The sequence below is a fragment of the Dermacentor variabilis genome, chromosome 4, assembly GCF_050947875.1.
Source record: "Dermacentor variabilis isolate Ectoservices chromosome 4, ASM5094787v1, whole genome shotgun sequence".
Classification (NCBI taxonomy): Eukaryota; Metazoa; Arthropoda; class Arachnida; order Ixodida; family Ixodidae; genus Dermacentor; species Dermacentor variabilis.
The window spans coordinates 171,931,908-171,956,020 of record NC_134571.1 but is presented as its reverse complement, the minus strand read 5'-3'; the positions used below and the strand labels follow the sequence as shown (position 1 = coordinate 171,956,020).

Sequence of the window (24,113 nt, the reverse complement as noted above, 5' to 3'; positions counted from 1 at the left end):
TTGAAAAATTATAGACCCGTCAGCTTGCTGTCCTTTTCCTACAAAATATTTACTAAGGTAAGTGCAAATAGAATCAGGAACACCTTAGACTTCCGTCAACCAAAGGACCAGGCAGGATTCCGCAAAGGCTACTCAGCAATAGACCATATTCACACTATCAATCAGGTGATAGACAATGTGCGGAATATAACCAACCCCTATATATAGCTTTCATTGATCACGAGAAAGCGTTTGATTTAGTCGAAACATCAGCAGTCATGGAGGCATTACGGATTCAGGGTGTAGACGGGCCGTATGTAAAAATACTGAAATATACCTATAGCGCTCCACAGCCACCGCAGTCCTCCATAAAGAAAGCAACAAAATTCAAGTAAAGAAAGGCGTCCGGTAGGGAGATACGATCTCTCCAATGCTATTCAGAGCGTGTTTAGAGCAGGTATTCAGAGACCCGGAATAGGAAGAATTGGGGATAAGAGCTATTGGAGGATACCTTAGTAACTTGCGATTCGATGATGATATTGCCTGGCTTAGTAACTGAGGGGACCAACTGCAATGCATCCTCGCTGACCTGGAGAGGCAAAGCCGATGGGTGGGTTTAAAAATTAAGCTGTAGAAAACCAATGTAATGTTTAACAGTCTCGGAAGAGAACAACAGTTTACGATAGGTAGCGAGGCACTGGAAGTGGTAAGGGAATACATCTACTTAAGACAGGGAGTGACTGCGGATCCGGATCATGAGACTGAAATTATCGGAAGAATAAGAATGGGCTGGGGGGGGGGCGTTTGGCAGGCATTCTAAGATCATGAACAGCAGGTTGCCATATTCCTCAAGAGAAAAGTGTATAATAGCTGTGTCTTACCAGTACTCACCTACGGGGCAGAAACCTTGAGGCTTGCGAAAAGGGTTCTACTCAAATTGAGGACGACACAACGAGCTATGGAAAGCAGAATGGTGGGTGTAACGTTAAGGATAAAAAATGAGCAGATTGAGTGAGGGAACAAACGCGAGGTAATGACATCTTAGTTGAAATCAAGAAAAAGAAACGGGCGTGGGCCGGATATGTAATGAGGAGGAAAGATAACCGATGGTCATTAAGGGTTACGGAGTGGATTCCAAGGGAAGGGAAGCGTAGCAGAGGGAGGCCTAAAGTTAGGCGGGGGGATGAGATTAAGAGGTTTGCAGCGACAACATGGCCAGAATTAGTGCATGACCGGGGTAGCTGGAGAGGTATGGGAGAGGCCTTTGCCCTGCAGTGGGCGTAACCAGGCTGATGATGATGATGATGATCATGATGACCTTAGTAACTTGCAATTCGCTGATGATATTGCCGTGCTTAGTAACTCAGGAGACCAATTGCAATGCAAGCTCAATGACCTGGAGAGGCAAAGCATTAGGTTGGCTCTAAATATTTATCTGCAGAAAAATAAGCTAACGTTTAACAGTCTCGGAAGAGAGCAGGAGTTTACGATGCGTAGCGAGGCACTGGAAGTGGTAAGGGAATTTATCTACTTAGAGTGGGTAGTCACCGCGGATGCGGGATCATCAGACTGAAATAATTAGAATAAGAATCGGCTAGGGTGCGTTTGGAAAGCATTCTCAGATCATGAAGAGCAGGTTGCCATTATTCATCAAGAGAAAAGTGTATAACAGCTGTTTCTTACCAGTACTCAGCTACAGGGCAGAAACCTGGAGGCTTAGGAAAAGAGTTTTACTTAAATTGAGGATGACCCAACGAGCTATGAAAAGAAGAATAATGAGTGTAACGTTAACAGATAGAAATAGAGCAGATTTGGCGAGGGAACCAGTGCGAGTTAACGACATCTTAGTTGAAATGAAGGGAATGAAATGGGCATGGGCAGGGCATGTAATGAAGAGGGAAGATAACCGGTGGGCATTAAGGGATACCGACTGCATTCCAAGAGAATGAAAGCGTTGGAGGGAGCGGCCGAAAGTTAGGTGGACGGATGAGATTAAGAAGTTTGCAAGGACAACATGGCCACAATTAGCACATCACCGGGGTAGTTGGAGAAGTATGGGAGAGGCCTTAGCCCTGCAGTGGACACAGCCTGGCTAATGATGATGATGATGATGATGATGATTATGATGATGATGATGATGAATAAACCACGCTCCAACACTATAGATCTTTTTAAGGCCGACCATGAGCCAAATAAAAGTGAACAATGTGCTACTGCCCTGAATAATTATTTTTCATCTGTGTTTTGTGGCTTGAGAAGCTTTTCCGTTTAAACCGCCCCCAACTTCCCGTTGAACAAAATGCCTGAAGTAACTATTACCGTTCAAGGTATACATAACCTAATTAATAGACTAAAACTATCTTCAGGTCCTGGGTGCGACCAAAATCTATTGAGGTTCTTAAAAATACTATTTCACCATGAGTTAAATTATTGAACCTAACATTTACGCATTTATGAAACTTAAGTTAGGGTCCCGACGACTAGAGAAAAGCGGAAATAATTCCTATTTTCGAAACAGGTGACTGCACTAACGATAGTATTTACCACCCAATTTTTCTGATAAGCATTTCGTCTAAATTACTGAAAAACATGTCAGCGTACGGTTTAATGACTCCCCTAGAATAAATTTATTCATTTTGCGCCAACCAGCACACACTTATATAGTTTTTATCGTGCGAAATTCAACTCGCCGTGTTCACTCATGACCTTTTACATTACATGAACCTTCGCATACAAGTAAACGCCATATTTAGACTTCTCGAAGGTGTTTGATCGTCTAATTCATTCTGTTTTGCTTAGTAAACTATCTAACCTCGGCTCACCATGGAACCTAATCTCATGGAGTGAGCACTTTCTCAACAGACGGAAGCCATTGACTTCCGCTAATAACAATCGCTCGCCACTAACGGACGTCACTTTAGGAGTACCCCAGGGTGCTTGATTATACCCTTTGGTAACTTTATTATATTTTCATGACCTACCGGCTAAGATTACTAAAAAATGATGGCTATTTGCTGATGACTGCGTCATATACAACCCTATTAACTCGTATAATGTTTCCTTGGAATTACGACTTTATGTGCACATCATTGAGGACTGGTGCCACAAATGATATATGCCACTAAATTTCTCAAAGTTCAAATCAATGTTATTTACTTGCAAGTACACCCTTATTACCAACACGAACACGATGAATATTGTCTCTATTGAAGTCAAATCAGCATACAAATACTTCGAAATACATATGACACTGTGATCCCATATGGGAAAACCACAGAGAAATAATTTGATGCAATGCCTCACGAACACTGGGCTATTTAAGTCTTAATCTGAGCAACTGAATCACAAGAGGTTATAAAATTGACATACTTAACATTCATCCGTCTAAATCTAGAATACGCATCGTCCATTTGGCATCCCTCTCAAGCACATCTAACCGCGCATTTAGAATCGATCCAGAACTGTTCGGTTCGCGTCATCATCTCAAATTGCTCGTCTTACGCCAGTGTCTCTTCGCTCAAATAATCACTTGGTCTGTCACCGCTCCCACACCGCCATGTCATATCTCGCTGTTGCCTGTTCCACTGTTCCTTCTATCACCCGAAATCCCGCCACGTGTTGCGAAATCCACAAAATAACGCATCCTCTCGAATCAGCCATACCAATTCAATAGCGCGTGTAGACGGCCGCACGGCATATGTGAACTCAGCTTCTTTTTTTCTAATGCAGTAGTGTTGTGGAATTTCCTCCTAGAACATAGAGTAGCATACACCGAATGCGAAAAATTCCGCGAAAAACTAACAATGCACTACGCAGCCCCAGAAGACCACAGTTCTTTACACTAACACATATTAAAGAGTATCTGCCTTCTAGAATTCTTTATATTTTTTCTACTGTTTACCTTTCTATTTGCAATGTATTATCAGCTGTATTTTTACTTCCCCAACCGTCTTTCTGCTATATTTTTGTTTTTCATTTTCGTTCAAATCACTGAAATTCACATGTCTTTGTGTCCCACTTTATGTTATGCCTCCGAGCTTTTAAGGAAAAAAAAATGAAATGAAAATGAAGCGTGACCTTTGAGACTCACGCCCTTCTTTGTTTAGTTATTCCTCTATTCAAGGCACATCTAGAAGAAGTATGTCTCAGGGGACTCGTCTGAAGGCTTACTTGAATTGCCTGCTTGGGCTGAGCCACTGTTACAAGTGCAGCAATCTGACGGAACAGAGATCATCATCATCATCATCATCATCAGCCTGGTTACGCCCACTGCAGGGCAAAGGCCTCTCCCATACTTCTCCAACAACCCCGGTCATGTACTAATTGTGGCCACGCCATGCCTGCAAACTTCTTGATCTCATCCGCCCACCTAACTTTCTGCCGCCCCTGCTACGCTTCCCTTCACTTGGGATCCAGACCGTAACCCTTAATGACCATCAGTTATCTTCCCTCCTCATTACATGTCCTGCCCATGCCCATTTCTTTTTCTTGACTTCAACTAAGATGTCATTAACTCGCGTTTGTTCCCTCACCCAATCTGCTCTTTTCTTATCCCTTAACGTTACACCTATCATTCTTCTTTCCAAAGCTCGTTGCGTCGTCCTCAATATGAGTAGAACCCTTTTCGTAAGCCTCCAGGTTTCTGCCCCGTACGTGAGTACTGGTAAGACACAGCTATTATATACTTTTCTCTTGAGGGCTAATGGCAACCTGCTGTTCATGATCTGAGAATGCCTGCCGAACGCACCCCAGCCCATTCTTATTCTTCTGAGTATTTCCGTCTCATGATCCGGATGCGCCGTCACTACCTGCCCTAAGTAGATGTATTTCCTTACGGCTTCCGGTGCCTCGCTGCCTATTGTAAATTGCTGTTCTCTTCCGAGACTGTTAAGCATTACTTTAGTTTTCTGCAGATTAATTTTTAGACCCACTCTTCTGCTTTGCCTCTCCAGGTCAGTGAGCATGCATTGCAATTGGTCCCCTGAGTTACTAAGCAAGGCAATATCATCAGCGAATCGCAAGTTACTAAAGTATTCTCCATTAACTTTTATCCCCAATTCTTCCCAATCCAGGTCTCTGAATGCCTCCTGTAAACACGCTGTGAATAGCATTAGAGATATCGTATCTCCCTGCCTGACGCCTTTCTTTATTGGGATTTTGTTGCTTGCTTTATGGAGGACTACGGTGGCTGTGGAGCTGCTATAGATATCTTTCAGTATTTTTACATACGGCTCGTCTACACCCTAATTCCGTAATGCCTCCATGACTGCTGAGGTTTTGACAGAATCAAACGCTTTCGCGTAATCAATGAAAGCTATATATAAGGGTTGGTTATATTCCGCACATTTCTCTATGACCTGATTGATAGTGTGAATATGGTCTATTGTTGAGTAGCCTATACGGAATCCTGCCTGGCCCTTTGTTTGATAGAAGTGTAAGGTGTTCCTGGTTCTACTTGCGATTACCCTAGTAAATAGTTTGTAGGCAACGGACAGTACGCTGATCGGTCTGTAATTTTTCAAGTCTTTGGCGTCCCCTTTCTTATGGATTAGGATTATGTTAGCATTCTTCCAAGATTCCGGTACGCTCGAGGTCAAGAGGCATTGCGTATACAGGGTGGCCAGTTTCTCTAGAACAATTTGTCCACCATCCTTCAACAAATCTGCTGTTACCTGATCCTCCCCAGCTGCCTTCCCCCTTTGCATATCTCCTAATGCTTTCTTTACTTCTTCCGGCGTTACCTTCGGGATTTCGAATTCCTCTAGACTATTTTCTCTTCCATTATCGTCGTGGATGCCACTGGTACTGTATAAATCTCTATAGAACTCCTCAGCCACTTGAACTATCTCATCCATATTAGTAATGATATTGCCGGCTTTGTCTCTTAACGCATTCATGTGATTCTTGCCAATTCCTAGTTTCTTCTTGACTGTTTTTAGGCTTCCTCCGTTCCTGAGAGCATGTTCAATTCTATCCATATTATAGTTCCTTATTGCAGCTGTCTTACGATTGTTGATTAACTTCGAAAGTTCTGCAAGTTCTATTCTAGCTGTAGGGTTAGATGCTTTCATACATTGGCGTTTCTTGGTCAGATCTTTCGTCTCCTGCGATAGTTTGCTGGTATCCTGCCTAACGGAGTTACCACCGACTTCCATTGCACACTCCTTAATGATGCCCACAAGATTGTCGTTTATTGCTTCAACACTAAGGTCCTCTTCCTGAGTTAAAGCTGAATACCTGTTCTGTAGCTTGATCTGGAATTCCTCTATTTTCCCTCTTACCGCTAACTCATTGATCGGCTTCTTATGTACCAGTTTCTTCCGTTCCCTCCTCAGGTCTAGGCTAATTTGAGTTCTTACCATCCTGTGGTCACTGCAGCGCACCTTGCCGAGCACGTCCACATCTTGTATGATGCCAGGGTTAGAGCAGAGTATGAAGTCTATTTCAATTCTAGTCTCGCCGTTCGGGCTCCTCCACGTCCACTTTCGGCTATCCCGCTTGCGGAAGAAGGTATTCATTATCCTCATACTATTCTGTTCCGCAAACTCTACTAATAACTCTCCCCTGCTATTCCTAGTGCCTATGCCATATTCACCCACTGCCTTGTCTCCAGCCTGCTTCTTGCCTACCATGGCATTAAAGTCGCCCATCAGTATAGTGTATTTTGCTTTGACTTTACCCATCGCGGATTCCACGTCTTCATAGAAGCTTTCGACTTCCTGGTCATCATGACTGGATGTAGGGGCGTAGACCTGTACAATCTTCATTTTGTACCTCTTATTAAGTTTCACAACAAGACCTGCCACCCTCTCGTTAATGCTATAGAATTCCTGTATGTTACCAGCTATATTCTTATTAACCAGGAATCCGACTCCTAGTTCTCTTCTCTCCGCTAAGCCCCGGTAGCACAGGACGTGCCCGCTATTTAGCACTGTATATGCTTCTTTTGGCCTCCTAACTTCACTGAGCCCTATTATATCCCATTTACTGCCCTCTAATTCCTCCAATAGCACTGCTAGACTCGCCTCACTAGATAACGTTCTAGCGTTAAACGTTGCCAGGTTCATATTCCAATGGCGGCCTGTCCGGAGCCAGTGATTCTTAGCACCCTCTGCTGCGTCGCAGGTCTGACCGCCGCCGTGGTCAGTTGCTTCGCAGCTGCTGGGGACTGAGGGCCGGGGTTTGATTGTTGTGTTCATAGGAGGTTGTGGCCAAGTACTGCACCAGGGTGGCCAATCCTGCTCTGGTGAGGGAGTGCGTTACCGGTTCTGGTCCCCGGGATCAGGCCACACTCCAGGCCTGTTTGTGCAATTTTATCAACACGCGGTTTTTTTTTAAATCCGGTGGAAAATTGCCGGCACCGGGATTCGAACCACGGACCTCTTGCACGCGAGGCGGGTGTTCTACCTCTACGCCACCGCTGCGCCACCGCTGCACCACCGCACCACCACCGCAGATAAAACATTTCAAAGAACACCCACATACATATGAAATAAAAAAAATCCACATTTTGTACATAAAATTGCGACAAATCACAAACAATGAAGGGTTCAGCTCCGAAAGCAATAATTTGTATACCTTTATTTTTCAACTAGAAGTAGTTATTTCGATGTCTTTTTGAAGATTTGCTTGAAGGTATAGTAGGCATGCTATACATAGCCAGATGTCTTCATAAGAATATCTAGCAAGAAATAATGACTTGTCCGTCTCATATTGCGTTATCACCCCTAACACTAATGCTAATGCTAACACTAACCTACTGAGGTAACACTTAGTAAGGACATTAGAGGTTTGCAAAGTGTTACCCTTTTGAGTGAATGTTCTTATGAAAGGTAGGGTTATGTGCGGCTTCTCTGCAGTAATGAAGAACGCGACGTTCGCCAGGAGGTTGCGCGTGAGTTTGCTTTGGTCATCTTGGCTTCCTGTTCCTATAAATGGCGTATACATAAAAAGTGCCTTATATTTATTGTGTTTGTTACCCGTCCTATATTACGCTCCATGCGGACATTGTGGTGTAAACTTCTGTTGTCAAGGAAGAACTGGCCTTTTATAGCGTGAGCGTTATTCAGTACTTATTCATTGATTATTTGAACACAGTTGCAACCTTCACTTATTAATTGGAGGTTCGGGCCAACCAGCTGCATGCCTACCCATGCTTCGTTCACGTTTTTTTTTGCCTTGAGACTTATTCTGCTGCTGTTAGAAAACACCAATTGTCTCACATCTAATCACTACGTAATCTGCCCAGCCGCAATTACTGCTCAGAATCCGGACCTTGATTATCGGCTACGCCCCGTTTGCTCTGTAATTCTTGTTTTTTTTCTAATTATAATATACTGCGGAAAAATATAATTGAAGGTCACGATGATAAGACGAGTTGTAACGAACAACGAATTGGTTATATTTAGAGAGAGCGCTCACATAGAAACGAGAACACTAATTACCCACGCGTATTACAATCGCGATGGAAAGAAATCCTACACAGAAAAGAAATTCTTGAATATCTGAAGTCTGGTCATCGTGCACAGACGACTAAAAGCGTGCGTTATTATTCGACGCTTTCCGCAGGCCTTGAACACTACCGAAAAAATTTGGTTGAAGAAGCGAAGCTATAACCTAGCAAATGAGAAGTGTATATATGCTTCAAAGTTGTTTTTGAACCAGACTGATTACGAGTTCCAACTACATTATGAAGTGAGTGAAAAAAAGTAAGTAGTCTTCCTTCTACATTTAGCATGAAGCTTTCCGTTCCTTTGTGAATGAACCCAGTTATTTCACATGTATTTCATCAAATAGAGAGAAAGAAAAAATACTCACCGCGAGAACTAAAAATAAAATACCAGAATAAAAACACGCGATAAGACAACCAGTGTGTAAGGGTAGTATCGAATAGAAATACCCTCAACACCAAAACGCACGCCGATGCAATCTATGAATAGAGCAAAGTGTTCTATTTTCTTGAGTTTGTTTGTTCTTTCCTTCCAAAACGGTAATGAATTTTAGCCCATAGTCGAGCATAACACATGAGTGATATTTTTCGGTGAGGACATTTGTGGCCACCTCAACCTCAACTCAGCAGGAGTCTTGAACACAATGTCATATAAGACCTTTCTGTAGAGCTCTGTAGAAGTATAGTTCTTGGTCAGATGCAGGGCCTGAACTGTGGATAGGAACCAGTGATGTACGATGTAAACTTTGTTTTAGAAGCTATGCAGCTAAAGAAAGAGCAGATAATTTACAAGAACCATTTCGTGCCATAGCTCAATCAAGTTCCTTGAGCGCTGACGAGTCGATGGCAAAAATTTTACAGCTTTATATCTCCGACAGTACCTCTTAAAACTCGAAAAACTACTTTATTGGTACGAATGTGCCACCGAGAGCGACAAGTGGCACAATGGCAGAAAAATTACTGAATACGGATACGTTTGAGTGGCGTCATCTGCTAGCCTTAAAATTTTCCGTTATTCATGAAGATGGTCATTTTTGGAACCAGTGGAAAGCATTAAACCCCGTTCTCATTTTACAGCAGCAGTGTAAAAAGCATGTACATCGTGTTTAATTTCAAATTGACGCATAGTTGTTTCATCGAGCAGTTTTAAAATCTGCCTTAGTAGTCCTTATGATGGCGAGGACTGCACGCTCAGATCCTGAAGAAGTTCAGCAGCGATGCCCGAAAACGGTAAGTGGGTTCCTTGGGTGTCTTTCAAACATAGGGATCACCCGCCGTGGTTGCTGAGTGGTTATGGCCGACCTAAGGCCGACCTCTCTGCCTTCTTTCAAATTATCTTTCTCTTTTCGAACCATTATACTTAGGAGAAGACAGCGACAGCAGGAAGTTACTCAAGGCACATTTCATTTCTATCCTGAAAGCAGCGTCGTGGCAATGGTCGTTATAGCATGTCAAGAGATCACAACATTAAACACGTGTTCCGTTTAACCCCTGAAATCGGATACTGGGTTATTGAGAACAGCGTATTGGAGGGTTCCGCCTAAATTTTAGCGAAGTTATTTTGTTCACCGTTCAGCAAAAGCACGTTACGCAAGCGTTTCTCTTTGCACCCCATTAGACTGCGGCCGCGCCGGCAGGGGACACACGCACGACCTCGGGTTCAACAGGCGCCACCCCATTGACAAGGCAAGCTCAAGTTTCCACCTGCCAGGCCTGAGCATACTGCTTCCTTACTGGGAAGACGCCATCGAAGCCAACGCTGTAATTGCAGTACCATGTACTCCTAATAACTTGGGTATTTTACGTTATCTTCTCGAATAGTTCGGCTGTCTGTGGCACGGCCGCGTTTCGTTGGCAATTCACAGTTGTGTCTGTTTAACATTAAGCATTTACTAGTTTGGTCGGATGTCATGCGCCTTTGCAAGTTTAGGTATTATCAGAACGTTACGGTTTCCAAAGGTCACTTATCCCTGTGTTAGATATTAATAAAGGGCAAATCAGACATCCACCCGTTCGTACCAAATGCAGATACACAAACAATTATAAAGATGCTGGGCAACCACCAGCCGAGGATGACTATATGCCTACGACACGACAGAAGCTCGTACTCGTGGTTCCCGCGTCTTTGTTCTTTAGACGACAAAGAATGCATGCACCAAACCTGCTTGCAAGCAGTAACCGCTCTTGCGTTCCTCTATTGGCGTTGTACATCGCTTCGTCGTATTTGTGCGATCCACTTTTCACGTTGTCAATAGCATTTTATTTTCTCTCCATTACGACTTTTGTGGGAATTGGCTCTAGCAGACCTTCCGTGGTTGTATTTCTTTTCACTGGTCCCACGCCTACAAGCACTTCGAACTATTTCGGAAGTTTCAACAGCGCGGTGTGTCACGAGCCCTTCAGAGAGCGAACCGCTCTGCCATTCACTTTTAATCACCACACGGTTAACACGCCAAAAAAATAGAACGAAAAGAGTTCGTCAATGAAGAGCGCCTCTTGCCATGCTGTTCGAAGATAATTAAAGGAAACGAGAAAAAAGGCTGAGAGGAAAGCGTGTCGTGCGCCCGTCGTGCGCGTCTCTGCTAGCCGTCGCAAGCGGAGGGGAGCAGCGGAGTGCAGCCATCGCCCGGTGCCACCAACGCTTGTTTCAATAATTCAGCTGGAGAAAACTACGCTTCCGGTATTGCCTCCGTATGCGATGTTAATAATGAATATTAGAAAAACGTTTTTGTAAGAGGGGGCCCCAAATGTCTCGTTCTCAATTATGCCTGGCATACTAGAAGGTATAGCGTTGACTGCTAGCCAACATGGTGTACCGTGGAGTGTCGTTGAGCGGAATGAATGCGAGAAGAAACGATGTGAACAGAACCAGGAACAAACCGTGTGGGGCGTCTGTCCTTTCGACATCGTTTCTTCTCACCCTCATTCCTCTCAACGAGGCCCCATACTTGAAATTAGCTTCTGATTCGTTGGTGCTACTGTCTTTCCCTTTCACCCATATCGATATTTGCAAGAAGCGTGCAGATAGGGAAAAATACACTTATGTTGAAGTCACTACGATAGTGCTAGCCTGTTACACACTCCCAATCGTAGGTAAAAGTAAATTACTAACAGCGCGCGATCGCCGAGCTGAAATGTGGCAGACAACAACTACACGAACAATGCAGCCATATAACCACAGATGCTAGTGCTATCTTTAATAGTACATTAGCAATGGGTCTCTAGAGTTAATCATGAAAAGAAAAATGAAAATGAACAAAAAGGGAGCTATAGCCACAGCATATTTGCGAAACCCCAATTGTGTAGTGGAGACTGGTATTTTATTTTAATATTTTACTTCTGACGCTCACATAATTTTACTTCAATATTAAGATATTTCAGCTTTCATATCTATAACAGCCGACATTTTAATACCCATTTGCAAGATACTTACAACACCTAATTTCCTTCAAAAAATTATAAAATCTTTTCACTACACGACTCATGCCCGATCCCCCAGAATGGGTTGCGCCGTTTCACTAAGAAACAAGAAGGAGGACAAGTTGCTGCTAGTAATAGGAGGAGCTAGATCTGTGACGAAAGAAATATAGAATGCATTTCGCGGAAGTGAGCTGGTACAACCTGGTAGAGAGGACATCTTTATTCTGTAGGTTGTGTGGCGAAGGTAAACAGGAGGTTTTGTGCAATATTTAGTGCCTAGCTATTTCAATAAATTATCCTCAATGGCTTTTATTGATTAAATTATTGAGTGCATTCGTTGGAGCGGCCTGCCAGTGCTAAAAATATCTGCACCTGGTAGGGGTTTAAGGCTACAGGACATGTTTTCTGTTAGTTCTTCATTAACGAACCGCGAAGCTCTGAAGTCAGCTAGCTTGTAAATACCTAATTAGCTGTGTGGAACGTAAATGCTTTTACCAACATGTTCGCACGCGGATATTGCAAACGTCGGCTTGTCTTGCGTTTGGTGCTAAGTGGACATGCCCTATGCTACCGCTGGATTCCTTTCCGAAATTCCACCATTTAACCAATTGTTCATTCGTACATATGATGTAATGAAGAACATGATCAGACATTAGCAGGTGATTTCCCATGTCTTCTAGCGAGAATTATATCTGGCTCAAGGGATTATCTTTTCATCTTTGGAACCCTATATTTCGAACCTTCACGAAGTATTTGCCAAAACCTCTGGCAGATGTAGTACCGTAGTATTTCACCCCTCCTTGTGTTTGCTGAAACGGAGAAATCTTCCCACAGCACTCTTGCAATTTCATGAACATCAGAAATAATTCAGACTCTTACGATATCATGAATATGCAGATTATAATAACGAACATTACATTCACAGGGCGGGCCAGGAAATGTGACGATTGTCTCAGCCTTTCGTTAAAAAAATGGCTAATGCTGAAAAGGCTTTAATAATTAGAAATGGAAACTTCCAGGTACTGACGAATGCAATTTACGGCTAGTTTTAGCCTAGGAATTGAAGTCGTATGCCAGGCCGTCGAATACAGGTATTTACAGGGGCTCTGGTACAGGTCTTATGCCGCCTAATTGTATCTTGACCCCTGCTATATGCCACCGTTGAAATCTACGTATGAATGAATACAAAAAGAAAGTAGAGTCACTTCGTATGCTTCATTCATAAAATTTAACGCCTAAACTCAATAATTAGAAATGCTGCAAGGGGGTGCTCCGGAATAAGTTTGACTGCTTGGTACGCGAGCCTTTGTGTATTTTATCCTTCTTACTGACTATTATGGTAACGGCGAAACTCCTGCAATAATCTACGCATGTCTTGGCTGTACATGAACAGCTGCAATAAAGAGTCGGAGTGTACTTCCGGCTCACGGCCGTGTGTTCATCGAGGCGGTCGCTGTTCGTCCCGATCGAAGCATACCTAATGGTGGTCCTGCCATTGCCGCATGTAGTTTCCTCCAGCGTACGCGCTCGGCTTTCCTGAAAACGAGACCAGGCATTTTCGGAAAGGTAGAGAAATAGCCACAATGTGGCATGTGTTGTCGACTGAAAATCGCATGTTTTGTGGCGGCTATCGAAATATTAGGATGCCCTATTTTGTGGGTCCTTTATTGTCCTTGTCCCCTTACTAGTGTCCCGTGTCCACTCTTGCGCTGGTTACATCAGCATGGTAAACCAACTAGCCCGGTCTCACAGCATGCTTTGGTTTTGTCTGATGGGCCAACCCCTGTGGCAAATATTCTGTCAACTCACAGCTCCAAATAAAAAAAGACGGCGCCGCTCTTGCAAAAAAATTTCACATGGGATGCAAAAGGTGCATAGCAAACGGCCTTTACTTGCGCATGTACTCTGCGAATACATTGTGTCAGCTTCATTTTCCCAATCTTGTTTCAGATTTAACTATGATTACTTCGCTAAACTTGGAGGAGGAGAAAGGGGAGAAGATCCCTGGATTACAGTCAGCACTGTGGAAGGTGAGAATAATGCACTACTTAGCCGATTGTGATTCGCGTATGCGCTTGGATTGGTCCCGAATATATGTGCTCGAGAAAGCAAATAGTTCTGCACAGCAACCAGACAAATTAATACAGAGCCAATCTGGTCGTGTCAACGCTCAGTCTAGAAGAAAAATGAAGTTGCACAGTAAATACCTCAATGAGCCTTTTAGTTTTACTAACCTGGATCACCGCTCTATTCCCAGGTGCCGGCGTTTGACGAGATGGTGTGCGTAACAGCAGGCGTCAATGTGAACCTGAAGGCGTCGTACGACGTTTTCTTTTTGTTTTCTTTTGCTTCAATTTATGACTAATTTTGCGGTTAGTGGTTGCGAGCTGCCAGTGGATGTCGTCAATAATATTTTAACGCGATACCACTTAAGGTTCCGTGTTGCAGAAAATCCGGCGTTGGCGTCCCGCGCCTAGCGTCCACGGTTGTTTCGGGAAAAAGTCATTTTAAACAAAGGATGCCTAATTACACATACCGAACCACGCAGGTCCTCCGTGTAGCACAAAGAAGTTACTGAAATAATTGAATTTCTCGAAGTAAAATACCCCAGTAAAGTTATAAAGTACGGCTTACACACAATGTACAGACACTAGGCGTCGTAATCTAATTTAAATATCAGAGAATACATAATGATGTTACGAGAAAAGTCAAACACAAACCGCTTTTCCAGCATTTGTAGTATTCCTAGAATACTACAAATACTACAGCGCGCCTGGTTCCTTACAACATCTCCAGATGACGCTCGCCTCCACGGCATCGCGGCGCACGCAAGATGCCGCGTTTCTGTAAGAAAGCTCGTCTTCGCGCATGGCGTTCGCCGCCAGCGTTTCCCGGAAAACGTTACGGTTACATAAGCTGCAGTTGCCGGGAAGCGGGAGAAGCAGTCAGGGGTCTTTGAATTCTATCACGTTCCACTCTTCAAGGCGTAGCTTAAGACTTCTCGAAATTTCCACAAGTATTTTCCGATCAATTTATTGCATTCAGCGTACCACAGAAGAACAAATATTGTGGGCGAACGTGGTGTGCATCTGAAGATAGCTTTACAAAGAAAACGTCGCTCTACGGGGCTTATACGCAAGGCGTGATAACATATGGAAGTAGTTCCATCGCAGTACCGTTGTGCACAGCAGTGAAGCCCAATGTATTGCTGCGATAAAGTGAAAATCGCGGACAGCAGATCTGATATGCAGTCGCACCAGGGAACGCTCTGGCCTCGGCAGCTCCAATCCATGGACCACCACTTAGATACTGCGTTATCCGCTTTATCACAATCTCACGGGCTTTCTTGATGCCCACGTAACCATGGGCATGCAAACCGATCTCACAATACATATACAAATATATATATACATATATATATATATATATATATATATATATATATATATATATATATATATATATATATATAAATTATGGGTTATTACGTGCCAAAAACAATTTATGCTTATGAGGCACGCCGTAGTAGGGTACTCCGGAAATTTTGACTCCCTGGATTATTCAACGTGCACCTAAATGTAAGTGCACGGGTGTTTTATAATTTTGCTCCCATCGAAATGCGGCCGCCGTGGCCGGGATCCCATCCCGCGACCTCGTGCTCGCCAGCCCAACACCATATACGGCAGGTATACAAATATATATATATATATATATATATATATATGTATATATATATTGTTACGAGAAGTAGCAACAAAATGGATTTATTCACAGGAGATCGATGATGGTGGTAGGGCAGTCTGGTCTCCAAAGCTCTTCGTTCTCTTCGTCTTCTCTTCTTCCTCTCGCGCAACGTGAGAGATGGCCACAGGAGTCACGGAAATCAACCAGCCACAGACTGCTGCTCGGTGAATAATTTGAATGGTCGACCGTAAAGACAACGAAACTTTTGTACGGCGAAAGCAGCTGCTAGGCATTCCTCTTCCGTAACTGTATAATTGCATTGAGATTTACTCCAACAACTGCTTGCGTATGTGACCAGGTTGTCTACGTCACTGTGACACTGTACTAGCACCGCTTCTAAGCATCCGATATGCCCATTCCACAAGCATCCGTGTGAACTTCAGTCAGGCAAGGTCGATCGAAGTGGCGCGAGAAGGGGGCTGACGTTACTGTGAACTTCATGTGCGAAAATGATGCGTCAAACTCTGGTGCCCTATTGAAGGCCGCATTTTTTTAGAAGAATACTTGTGAACGGGTAAACGATGTCGGGAAACCGGGGAACAAAACGACAAAAATACGAACATAGGCACATGAGTGAGCGAAGATCAAGTGCTTACTGCGGTGACTTGAAAGAGCTGACCGCTTCAATCTTATGAGGATCGGATATTCCGCCATTGTTTCGATTAAGTGTCTCAGGACCAGTGTTTGGCGTTCACCAAACCGTCATTTCTTAGGGGTTAAGAACCAGTCCAGTTTTTGCGATGCAGTCCAGAACAAGGCTGAGGCTATCGTTATGTTCTTTAAGCACACGGCCGAATATTACATCATGGAGATAACACATGCATACCTGGCACTTAGACCACATAGTACTGTGTCCATAAATATTTTGAATGAAGCAAGAACATTGCAAAGGAACATTGCAACAAGAACATTGCAATTACATTCGGATGGGCCATCTAGAGCCAAGAAAGCGCTCTCTTCCTTGTCGTCAGATGTTATAGGTATCTGTCAATACCCCGCTCACCAATCCTGTGTTGAGAAATAAGAAGCACCATCTATGCAATCGGTGACGTCGTCGATTCGCGGTAGCTGATAGACAACCTCCTTTGTCACTGCGAATAGACGTCTGTAATCTACGCAGAATCTCCTGGATCCGTCTTTTTTTGAACCAGGATTACTGGGGCGGTCCATGGGCTTGACGACTCTTGAACGATGCCTTTGTTCATCGTCTCCTTGACTTCTGCGATCACTTTGCGCGCGGAGAATCACACTTGGTAGGGATTCTGACGGATGGGATGGGACAAAATGCGTTCATTCACCGGAGATCAGTGATGGTGGTAGCGAAGTCCGACCTCCATAGCTCTTCGTTCTCTTCGTCCTCTCTTCTTCTTCGCTGCCTTTCGTAAATCCGCTTTACATATATATATATATATATATATATATATATATATATATATATATATATATATATATATATATATCATCAGCCTGGTTACGCCTACTGCAGGGCAAAGGCCTCTCCCATACTTCTCCAACTAGCCCGGTCATGTACTAATTGTGGCCATGCCGTCCCTGCAAACTTCTTAATCTCATCCGCCCACCTAACTTTCTGCCGCCCCCTGCTACGCTTCCCTTCCCTTGGAATCCAGTCCGTAACCCTCAATGACCATCGGTTATCTTCCCTCCTCATTACATGTCCTGCCCATGCCCATTTCTTTTTCTTGATTTACACTAAGATGTCATTAACTCGCGTTTGTTCCCTCACCCAATCTGCTCTTTTCTTATCCCTTAACGTTACACCTATCATTATTCTTTCCACAGCTCGTTGCGTCGTCCTTAATTTGAGTAGAACCCTTGTCGTAAGCCTCCAGGTTTCTGCCCCATAAGTGAGTACTGGTAAGACACCGCTATTATACACTTTTCTCTTGAGGGATAATGGCAACCTGCTGTTCATGATCTGAGAGTACCTTCCAAACGCACCCCAGCCCATTATTATCCTTCTGATTATTTCTGTCTCATGATCCGGATCCGCCGTCACTACCTGCCCTAAGTAGATGCATTCCCTTACGACTTCCAGTGCCTCGCTACCTATTGTAAATTGCTGTTCTCTTCCGAGACTGTTAAACATTAATATAGTTTTCTGCAGGTTAATTTTTACACCCGCTCTTCTGCTTTGCCTCTCCAGATCAGTGAGCATGCATTGCAATTGGTCTCCTGAGTTACTGAGCAAGGCAATATCATCAGCGAATCGCAAGTTACTAAGGTATTCTCCACTAACTTTTATCCCCAATTCTTCCCAATCGAGGTTTCTGAATACCTCCTGTAAACAGGCTGTGAATAGCATTGGAGAGATCGTATCTCCCTGCCTGACGCCTTTCTTTATTGGGATTTTGCTGCTTTCTTTATGGAGGACTACGGTGGCTGTGGAGCCGCTATAGATATCCTTCAGTATTTTTACATATGGCTCATCTACACCCTGATTCCGTAATGCCTCCATGACTGCTGAGGTTTCGACTGAATCAAACGCTTTCTCGTAATCAATGAAAGCTATATATAAGGGTTGGTTATATTCCGCACATTTCTCTATCACCTGATTGATAGTGTGAATATGGTCTATGGTTGAGTAGCCTTTGCGGAATCCTGCCTGGTCCTTTGGTTGACAGAAGTCTAAGGTGTTCCTGATTCTATTTGCGATTACCTTAGTAAATACTTTGTAGGCAACGGACAGTACGCTGATCGGTGTATAATTTTTCAAGTCTTTGGCATCCCCTTTCTTATGGATTAGGATTATGTTAGCGTTCTTCCAAGATTCCGGTACGCTCGAGGTCATGAGGCATTGCGTATACAGGGTGGCCAGTTTCTCTCGAACAATCTGCCCACCATCCTTCAACAAATCTGCTCTTACCTGATCCTCCCCAGCTGCCTTCCCCCTTTGCATATCTCCCAAGGCTTTCTTTACTTCTTCCGGCGCTACCTATGGGATTTCGAATTTCTCTAGACTATTTTCTCTTTCATTATCGTTGTGGGTGCCACTGGTATTGTATAAATCTCTATAGAATTCCTCAGCCACTTGAACTATGTCATCCATATTAGTAATGATATTGCCGGCTTTGTCTCTTAACGCATACATCTGATTCTTGCCAATTCCTAGTTTCTTCACTGTTTTTAGGCTTCCTTCGTTCCTGAGAGCATGTTCAATTCTATCCATATGATGCTTCCTTATGTCAGCTGTCTTACGCTTGTTGATTAACTTCGAAAGTTCTGCCAATTCTATTCTAGCTGTAGGGTTAGAGGCTTTCATACATTGGCGTTTCTTGATCAGATCTTTCGTCTCCTGCGATAATTTACTGGTATCTTGCCTAACGGAGTTACCCCCGACTTCCATTGCACACTCCTTAATGATGCCCATAAGATTGCCGTTCATTGCTTCAACACTAAGGTCCTCTTAGTGTTGAATTAGTGTTGAATTTTCCCTCTTACCGCTAACCCATTGATCGGCTTTTTATGTACCAGTTTCTACCGTTCCCTCCTCAGGTCTAGGCTAATTCGAGTTCTTACCATCCTGTGGTCACTGCAGCGCACCTTGCCGAGCACGGCCACATCTTGTATGACGCCACGGTTAGCGCAGAGCATGAAGTCTATTTCATTTGTAGTCTCACCGTTCGGGCTCCTCCACGTCCAATTTCGGCTGTCCCGCTTGCGGAAGAAGGTATTCATTATCCGCATATTATTCTGTTCCGAAAACTCTACTAATAACTCTCCCCTGCTATTCCCAGTGCCTATGCCATATTCCCCCACTGCCTTGTCTCCAGCCTGCTTCTTGCCTACCTTGGCATCGAAGTCGCCCATTAGTAAGGTGTATTTTGTTTTTACTCTACCTATCGCCGATTCCACGTCTTCATGGAAGCTTTCGACTTCCTGGTCATCATGACTGGATGTAGGGGCGTAGACCTGTACAACCTTCATTTTGTACCTCTTATTAAGTTTCACTACAAGACCTGCCACCCTCTCGTTAATGCTATAGAATTCCTGTATGTTACCAGCTATATATTTATTAATCAGGAATCCGACTCCTAGTTCTCTTCTCTCCGCTAAGCCACGGTAGCACAGGACGTGCCCGCTTTTTAGCACTGCATGTGCTTCTTTTGGCCATTATATGCTTCACTGAGCCCTATTATATCCCATTTACTTCCCTCTAATTCCTCCAATAGCACTGCTAGACTCGCCTCACTAGATAACGTTCTAGCGTTGAACGTTGCCAGGTTCATATTCCAAATATATATATATATATATATATATATATATATATATATATATATATATATATACATACATACATACATACGTAGATGCTCATTGATGAACCTTTATGGAACTCGCGCACACTATCGTAGAGGAAAGGTTTTTTCGTTACTTTAATAGTTTTTCTACGAAATATTGCCATTATGTCTACGTCTGCTCCTCTCGGAGGCATCCCCGAACAATTACTGGAATCTAAGCTTGAAGGTCATGCTCTGTCGTATTGCCGACGGCGGGATCGATGTAGCATGAATGTTTTGCACTTCAATCAAAGCGAGATGCGTAGAAAAAGGCAAACTTGCAGCTGCTTTTCGACAAACTAGATAACTAACTGAAGTGTTATATTGGATAATTCTGACATAAGCTGCGAAATGTTTTGAAGGAAATTGAGGAACAGATATCTCTGCTTCTTTTCTCATGTTTTGCCGCAAGGTCGCACATATGGTTCGCGTCGTTCAATATACGGCAGAGTTGAAAAACAAATCGACTATTTCAAACAAGCTTAAGAGCCAATGAATAATTGATCGATGCATGTAAACGATCCATTTAAGCACATCTTCGGTATATGTCACTTAAGTGTTAAAAAATTCTAGGTTCCTGGTAAGTTTGTTAGGTATAATAGGCCAGAGTGTAATCAAAGGGTCCAGGAAAACAGAACTTTAATACCGCATAATTGAACTTTTCAAAAGATGTTCCAACAGAAGTCAGTATCATATGCAAAGCAAATTCTAGGTGATAAAAACCTTTCTTGGAAAACATCAATTGAATTAGTAAACTCATACGCCCACTCAGTCAAGAAGCACCAATCAAGTGACCACCCAAAGAGGTCACCCCCCGTTTCGCGCGCCTGATATGCCGCATTTCTGGCTATGTATTCTTAATTAAGGATTGCCGTGCTCTCATTTTCCCAATACGAAAAAAACAAGAAAGAGATCTGTAAACACTCAGAAGGCGAAAACATCACTTCATTGCCAGCAATTAGAAACTCTGTGCGAAACTATGTCGCCGCACGGGACAGAAGGCGCACCTATAGCTGCTCGCACCATTACAAATTTTCGCGATGACAGATGCAGTGACGTAGGCCATCGTGTGCGTTGAATAGTTGAACTGAGCCGAGCTACGGCGAGAACGAAATGAGATTCGAGTCAGACTGACCACTGAAATCACCTAACCTTATCTCCTAGCTTGCACAGCAACGGCCGAAACAAATGCACAATGCCGCAGTCCGGCATACTTCTACTTGAATGTTTGCTTTTGTGTCAGCGACTGTTCATCGAAGATACCAACATTGGTAAATCTATTTGATAGGTTCCATACGTGCATGTTCCGAAGTTTTTCAAGGCCGTAAAACTTCTGCAATATTTCATTCAACACTTTAGTGTCCTAAATTATTCTTACGTGCAGTAAATGCCACCAAATCTAGGCACTTTGTCTATGCTCTCATGGACTAAAGATCGCATGCAATGATGAAGCTGTTTACGGCTGGTGAAAACTGTAGCGATCGTCTCAGATATGGGTATGGATGTATAACATGAGAGTTTACAGATATTGCTTGCGAAATAAGCACTGAAATAATGTCGGCGATAAACTGTGCTTTTTTTATGAAAACCACGTTCGTTTCAGGCCCGCAACAGCTATATAAGCTAATAGTTCATGTCTGACATTCTAAAACGTAGTATGTTCATTTGTTTCTGTGCAGCTGCAGTTGTTCATTTGTAATGTTGGTTGTCCTAACATATGCATAATCTATTTGTACATAGGTGGAACTGGACGGAAATACTCGCTAATGTTTGCGAGCGACAAAGAGAAGTGCGGTGTTCTTAAATTTAACTTGGAAGGTGAGTGCGCTGTATTGTACAAAAACGACTGAAGTTGCTCACGACGTATCATAAGAATGGCCCCATTGATTATTCGTTGGGGCATCAGTTTTGGCTGAACACGTAGTCGTTGTCTGGGGGTCTCCTTCGTATAAAGCAAAACAGTTATATCGTAGACACTTCTACTCTTGATTAAGTCGTTGGCAACGTTAGGTTCCTAATACTACATCGTGAAAGCAAAGGAAGATCTCAAATTTCGACCCCAACTTGTGTGAAAAATTTTATGGGTTGATGTTATTGTGTACAGGCTGTCCCATTAATCGTGCACAAAAGATTATTGAAAGACGAATCAAGCTTTGCGAATAAAACTGAGTGAATGGTGTTTGGAGTACTGTTGCGAAACTGTCACTTGTATAATTGACATGCAACTTGTTATATAAGTATTTACACAATTGTCTAATTACTGCTGGAATTGTCGAGATTTCATTTATGGTGTTGCAAGAAAACTTACAAGATACATAATTTAAAACTCTCCCGCAAAACAAACATTGCGCGTTGATCAATCACAGATGCATTGCATTATCAAGAAGTATAGAAAGCATACGTGAATATATTATCATATATCTATGAAGACTCCGCAACTATTTTAATTAGCGCAAGAGAAACAGAAAAATAAGGATTAAAAAGGGCGTCAGCCAAGGATACACAATTTCTATAGAAATATACTCATTGCATACTTAAAAATTCGATTATAGGGTTTAACGTGCCAAAACCACTTTCTGATTATGAGGCACGCCGTAGTGGAGGACTCCGGAAATTTCGACCACCTGGGGTTCTTTAAGGTGCATTAAATCTAAGTACACGGGTGTTTTCGCAATTCGCCCTTATCTAAATGCGGCCGCCGCGACCGGGATTCGATCCCGCGACCTCGTGCTCCGTAGCTCAACACCATAGCCACAGAGCAACACCGGCGGGTGATTGCATGCTTAGAAGTATTGAAGTTGGCAGGGGTTGGAAGTAAAGATCAACGGGGAATATCTCCTCAAATCTACGCTTACCAGATGACATGGTCTTGTTGAGAAAAGTGGGGGCTGAATGAGAATAACGTTGAAGATTTTCGCCAAGAAAGTATAACGGTGGGGACGACAATTATTATGATAATGTAAAGCTAATTTTCAATAGCTGGGCAAGATAACAAGTGTTTGTCATTGGCAGTGAACCTCTCGAGTATGTTAAAGGGTGCGTTGATCACGTCAGTTATTCATAGAAGGTCCTGATCATGCCAAATAATTTTTTTGGTATAAACATGGCTTGGAGCACCCATGACATGCATTACAAAAAAAAAGACCGGCTGTTTACCACCATTGTTGAAAAAAAGATACAATCAGTGCATTCTACCGGTATTAACCTATAAGGCTTATTCACTGAGGCTAACAAAGAAGCTTCACAATAAGTGAAAGACCGCGCAACGATCCAACGAACGAAAGGTGTTTGGCGTGACGTCAAGTGACAGGAAGATGGCGGTGTGGATGAGAGAGTGAGTGGGTGCAGTGGAAATTCCCGTTGACATTCGGAGGAAATAAGTGGAGCTAGGCTAGACATCTAAAGCGTAGAGCAGTTGATCGGTTGTGTATTAGACTGGCATAAGTGCCAATGAGATGCGCAGTCGAGGTTGGTAGGAATTTAGATGAGGAGATAATATGAGAAAATTTCCAGGCATAATAAGGAACTAGCTAGTGCAAGACACGTGTAATTGGAGATCACTGCCAGAGGCCTTTTTCGGCAGTATACGTAAAAATAGACGATGATGATTAGTGGTGAAAAAAGGAATACTGCGAAACATGAAAGGCACCACGTTACTACCTGCCCGCATTCGCAGGATAGCATCACCATCAAACAGTCTGAGTGAGGAAGTCAGCGATTTATTAGTTGTAATACTGGGCTGATCAGAAACGATAAGAACACTCATGTTTTCCCCCGAGCCACCCACAGCTCATGCTTATTATTTCGCGCCAACAACTAAGAAAGTTGTTGCCCATAATGGCGAGTATGGAGGTGAACAGCTTGCTTTCCCAATTAGGCGGTTTGATGGCGCCGCTATCTCGTCCGCGGGGGGCGTAGTCAGATTGTATTTTGCTATATTTCGCGAAAGTTTTGCCTTCCCTAAAAGAAGGGGAACTTGCGATTTGTAGCCTGATCGAAACACATATTCTGACATCCTTTACAATAATTAAAACACTCAAATCGACATGTCTATAACTGCAACAACAAATAAAATGTTTCTTAATCCTATTGTTCAACTATTGGCAGCCAGAAATGAAAAACTATAGTCAGGTTTTTAGCTTCTGCACAATAAACATTTTTGTTTAGTCACATAAATAATTCCGGCTTCATTTAAGGCTTCGTGCATGCCAGTTTGGACGCCT

General features: G+C 43.2%; 1 protein-coding gene across 2 annotated transcripts in view; it reads left to right on the top strand.

The window, feature by feature from the left end:
• The window catches only part of LOC142578069 (uncharacterized), a 44,298-nt gene that overhangs the window by 11,202 nt on the left and 8,983 nt on the right, over nucleotides 1–24,113 (top strand). Inside the window, exons 2-4 of one of the 2 annotated variants that reach the window (XM_075687487.1) lie at nucleotides 8,548–8,687; nucleotides 13,799–13,878; nucleotides 21,631–21,708. In XM_075687487.1, coding sequence (XP_075543602.1) covers nucleotides 8,548–8,687; nucleotides 13,799–13,878; nucleotides 21,631–21,708 — 298 coding nt within the window. The remainder of the gene's footprint in view (nucleotides 1–8,547; nucleotides 8,688–13,798; nucleotides 13,879–21,630; nucleotides 21,709–24,113) is intronic. The other variant, XM_075687488.1, reaches the window with a different exon arrangement.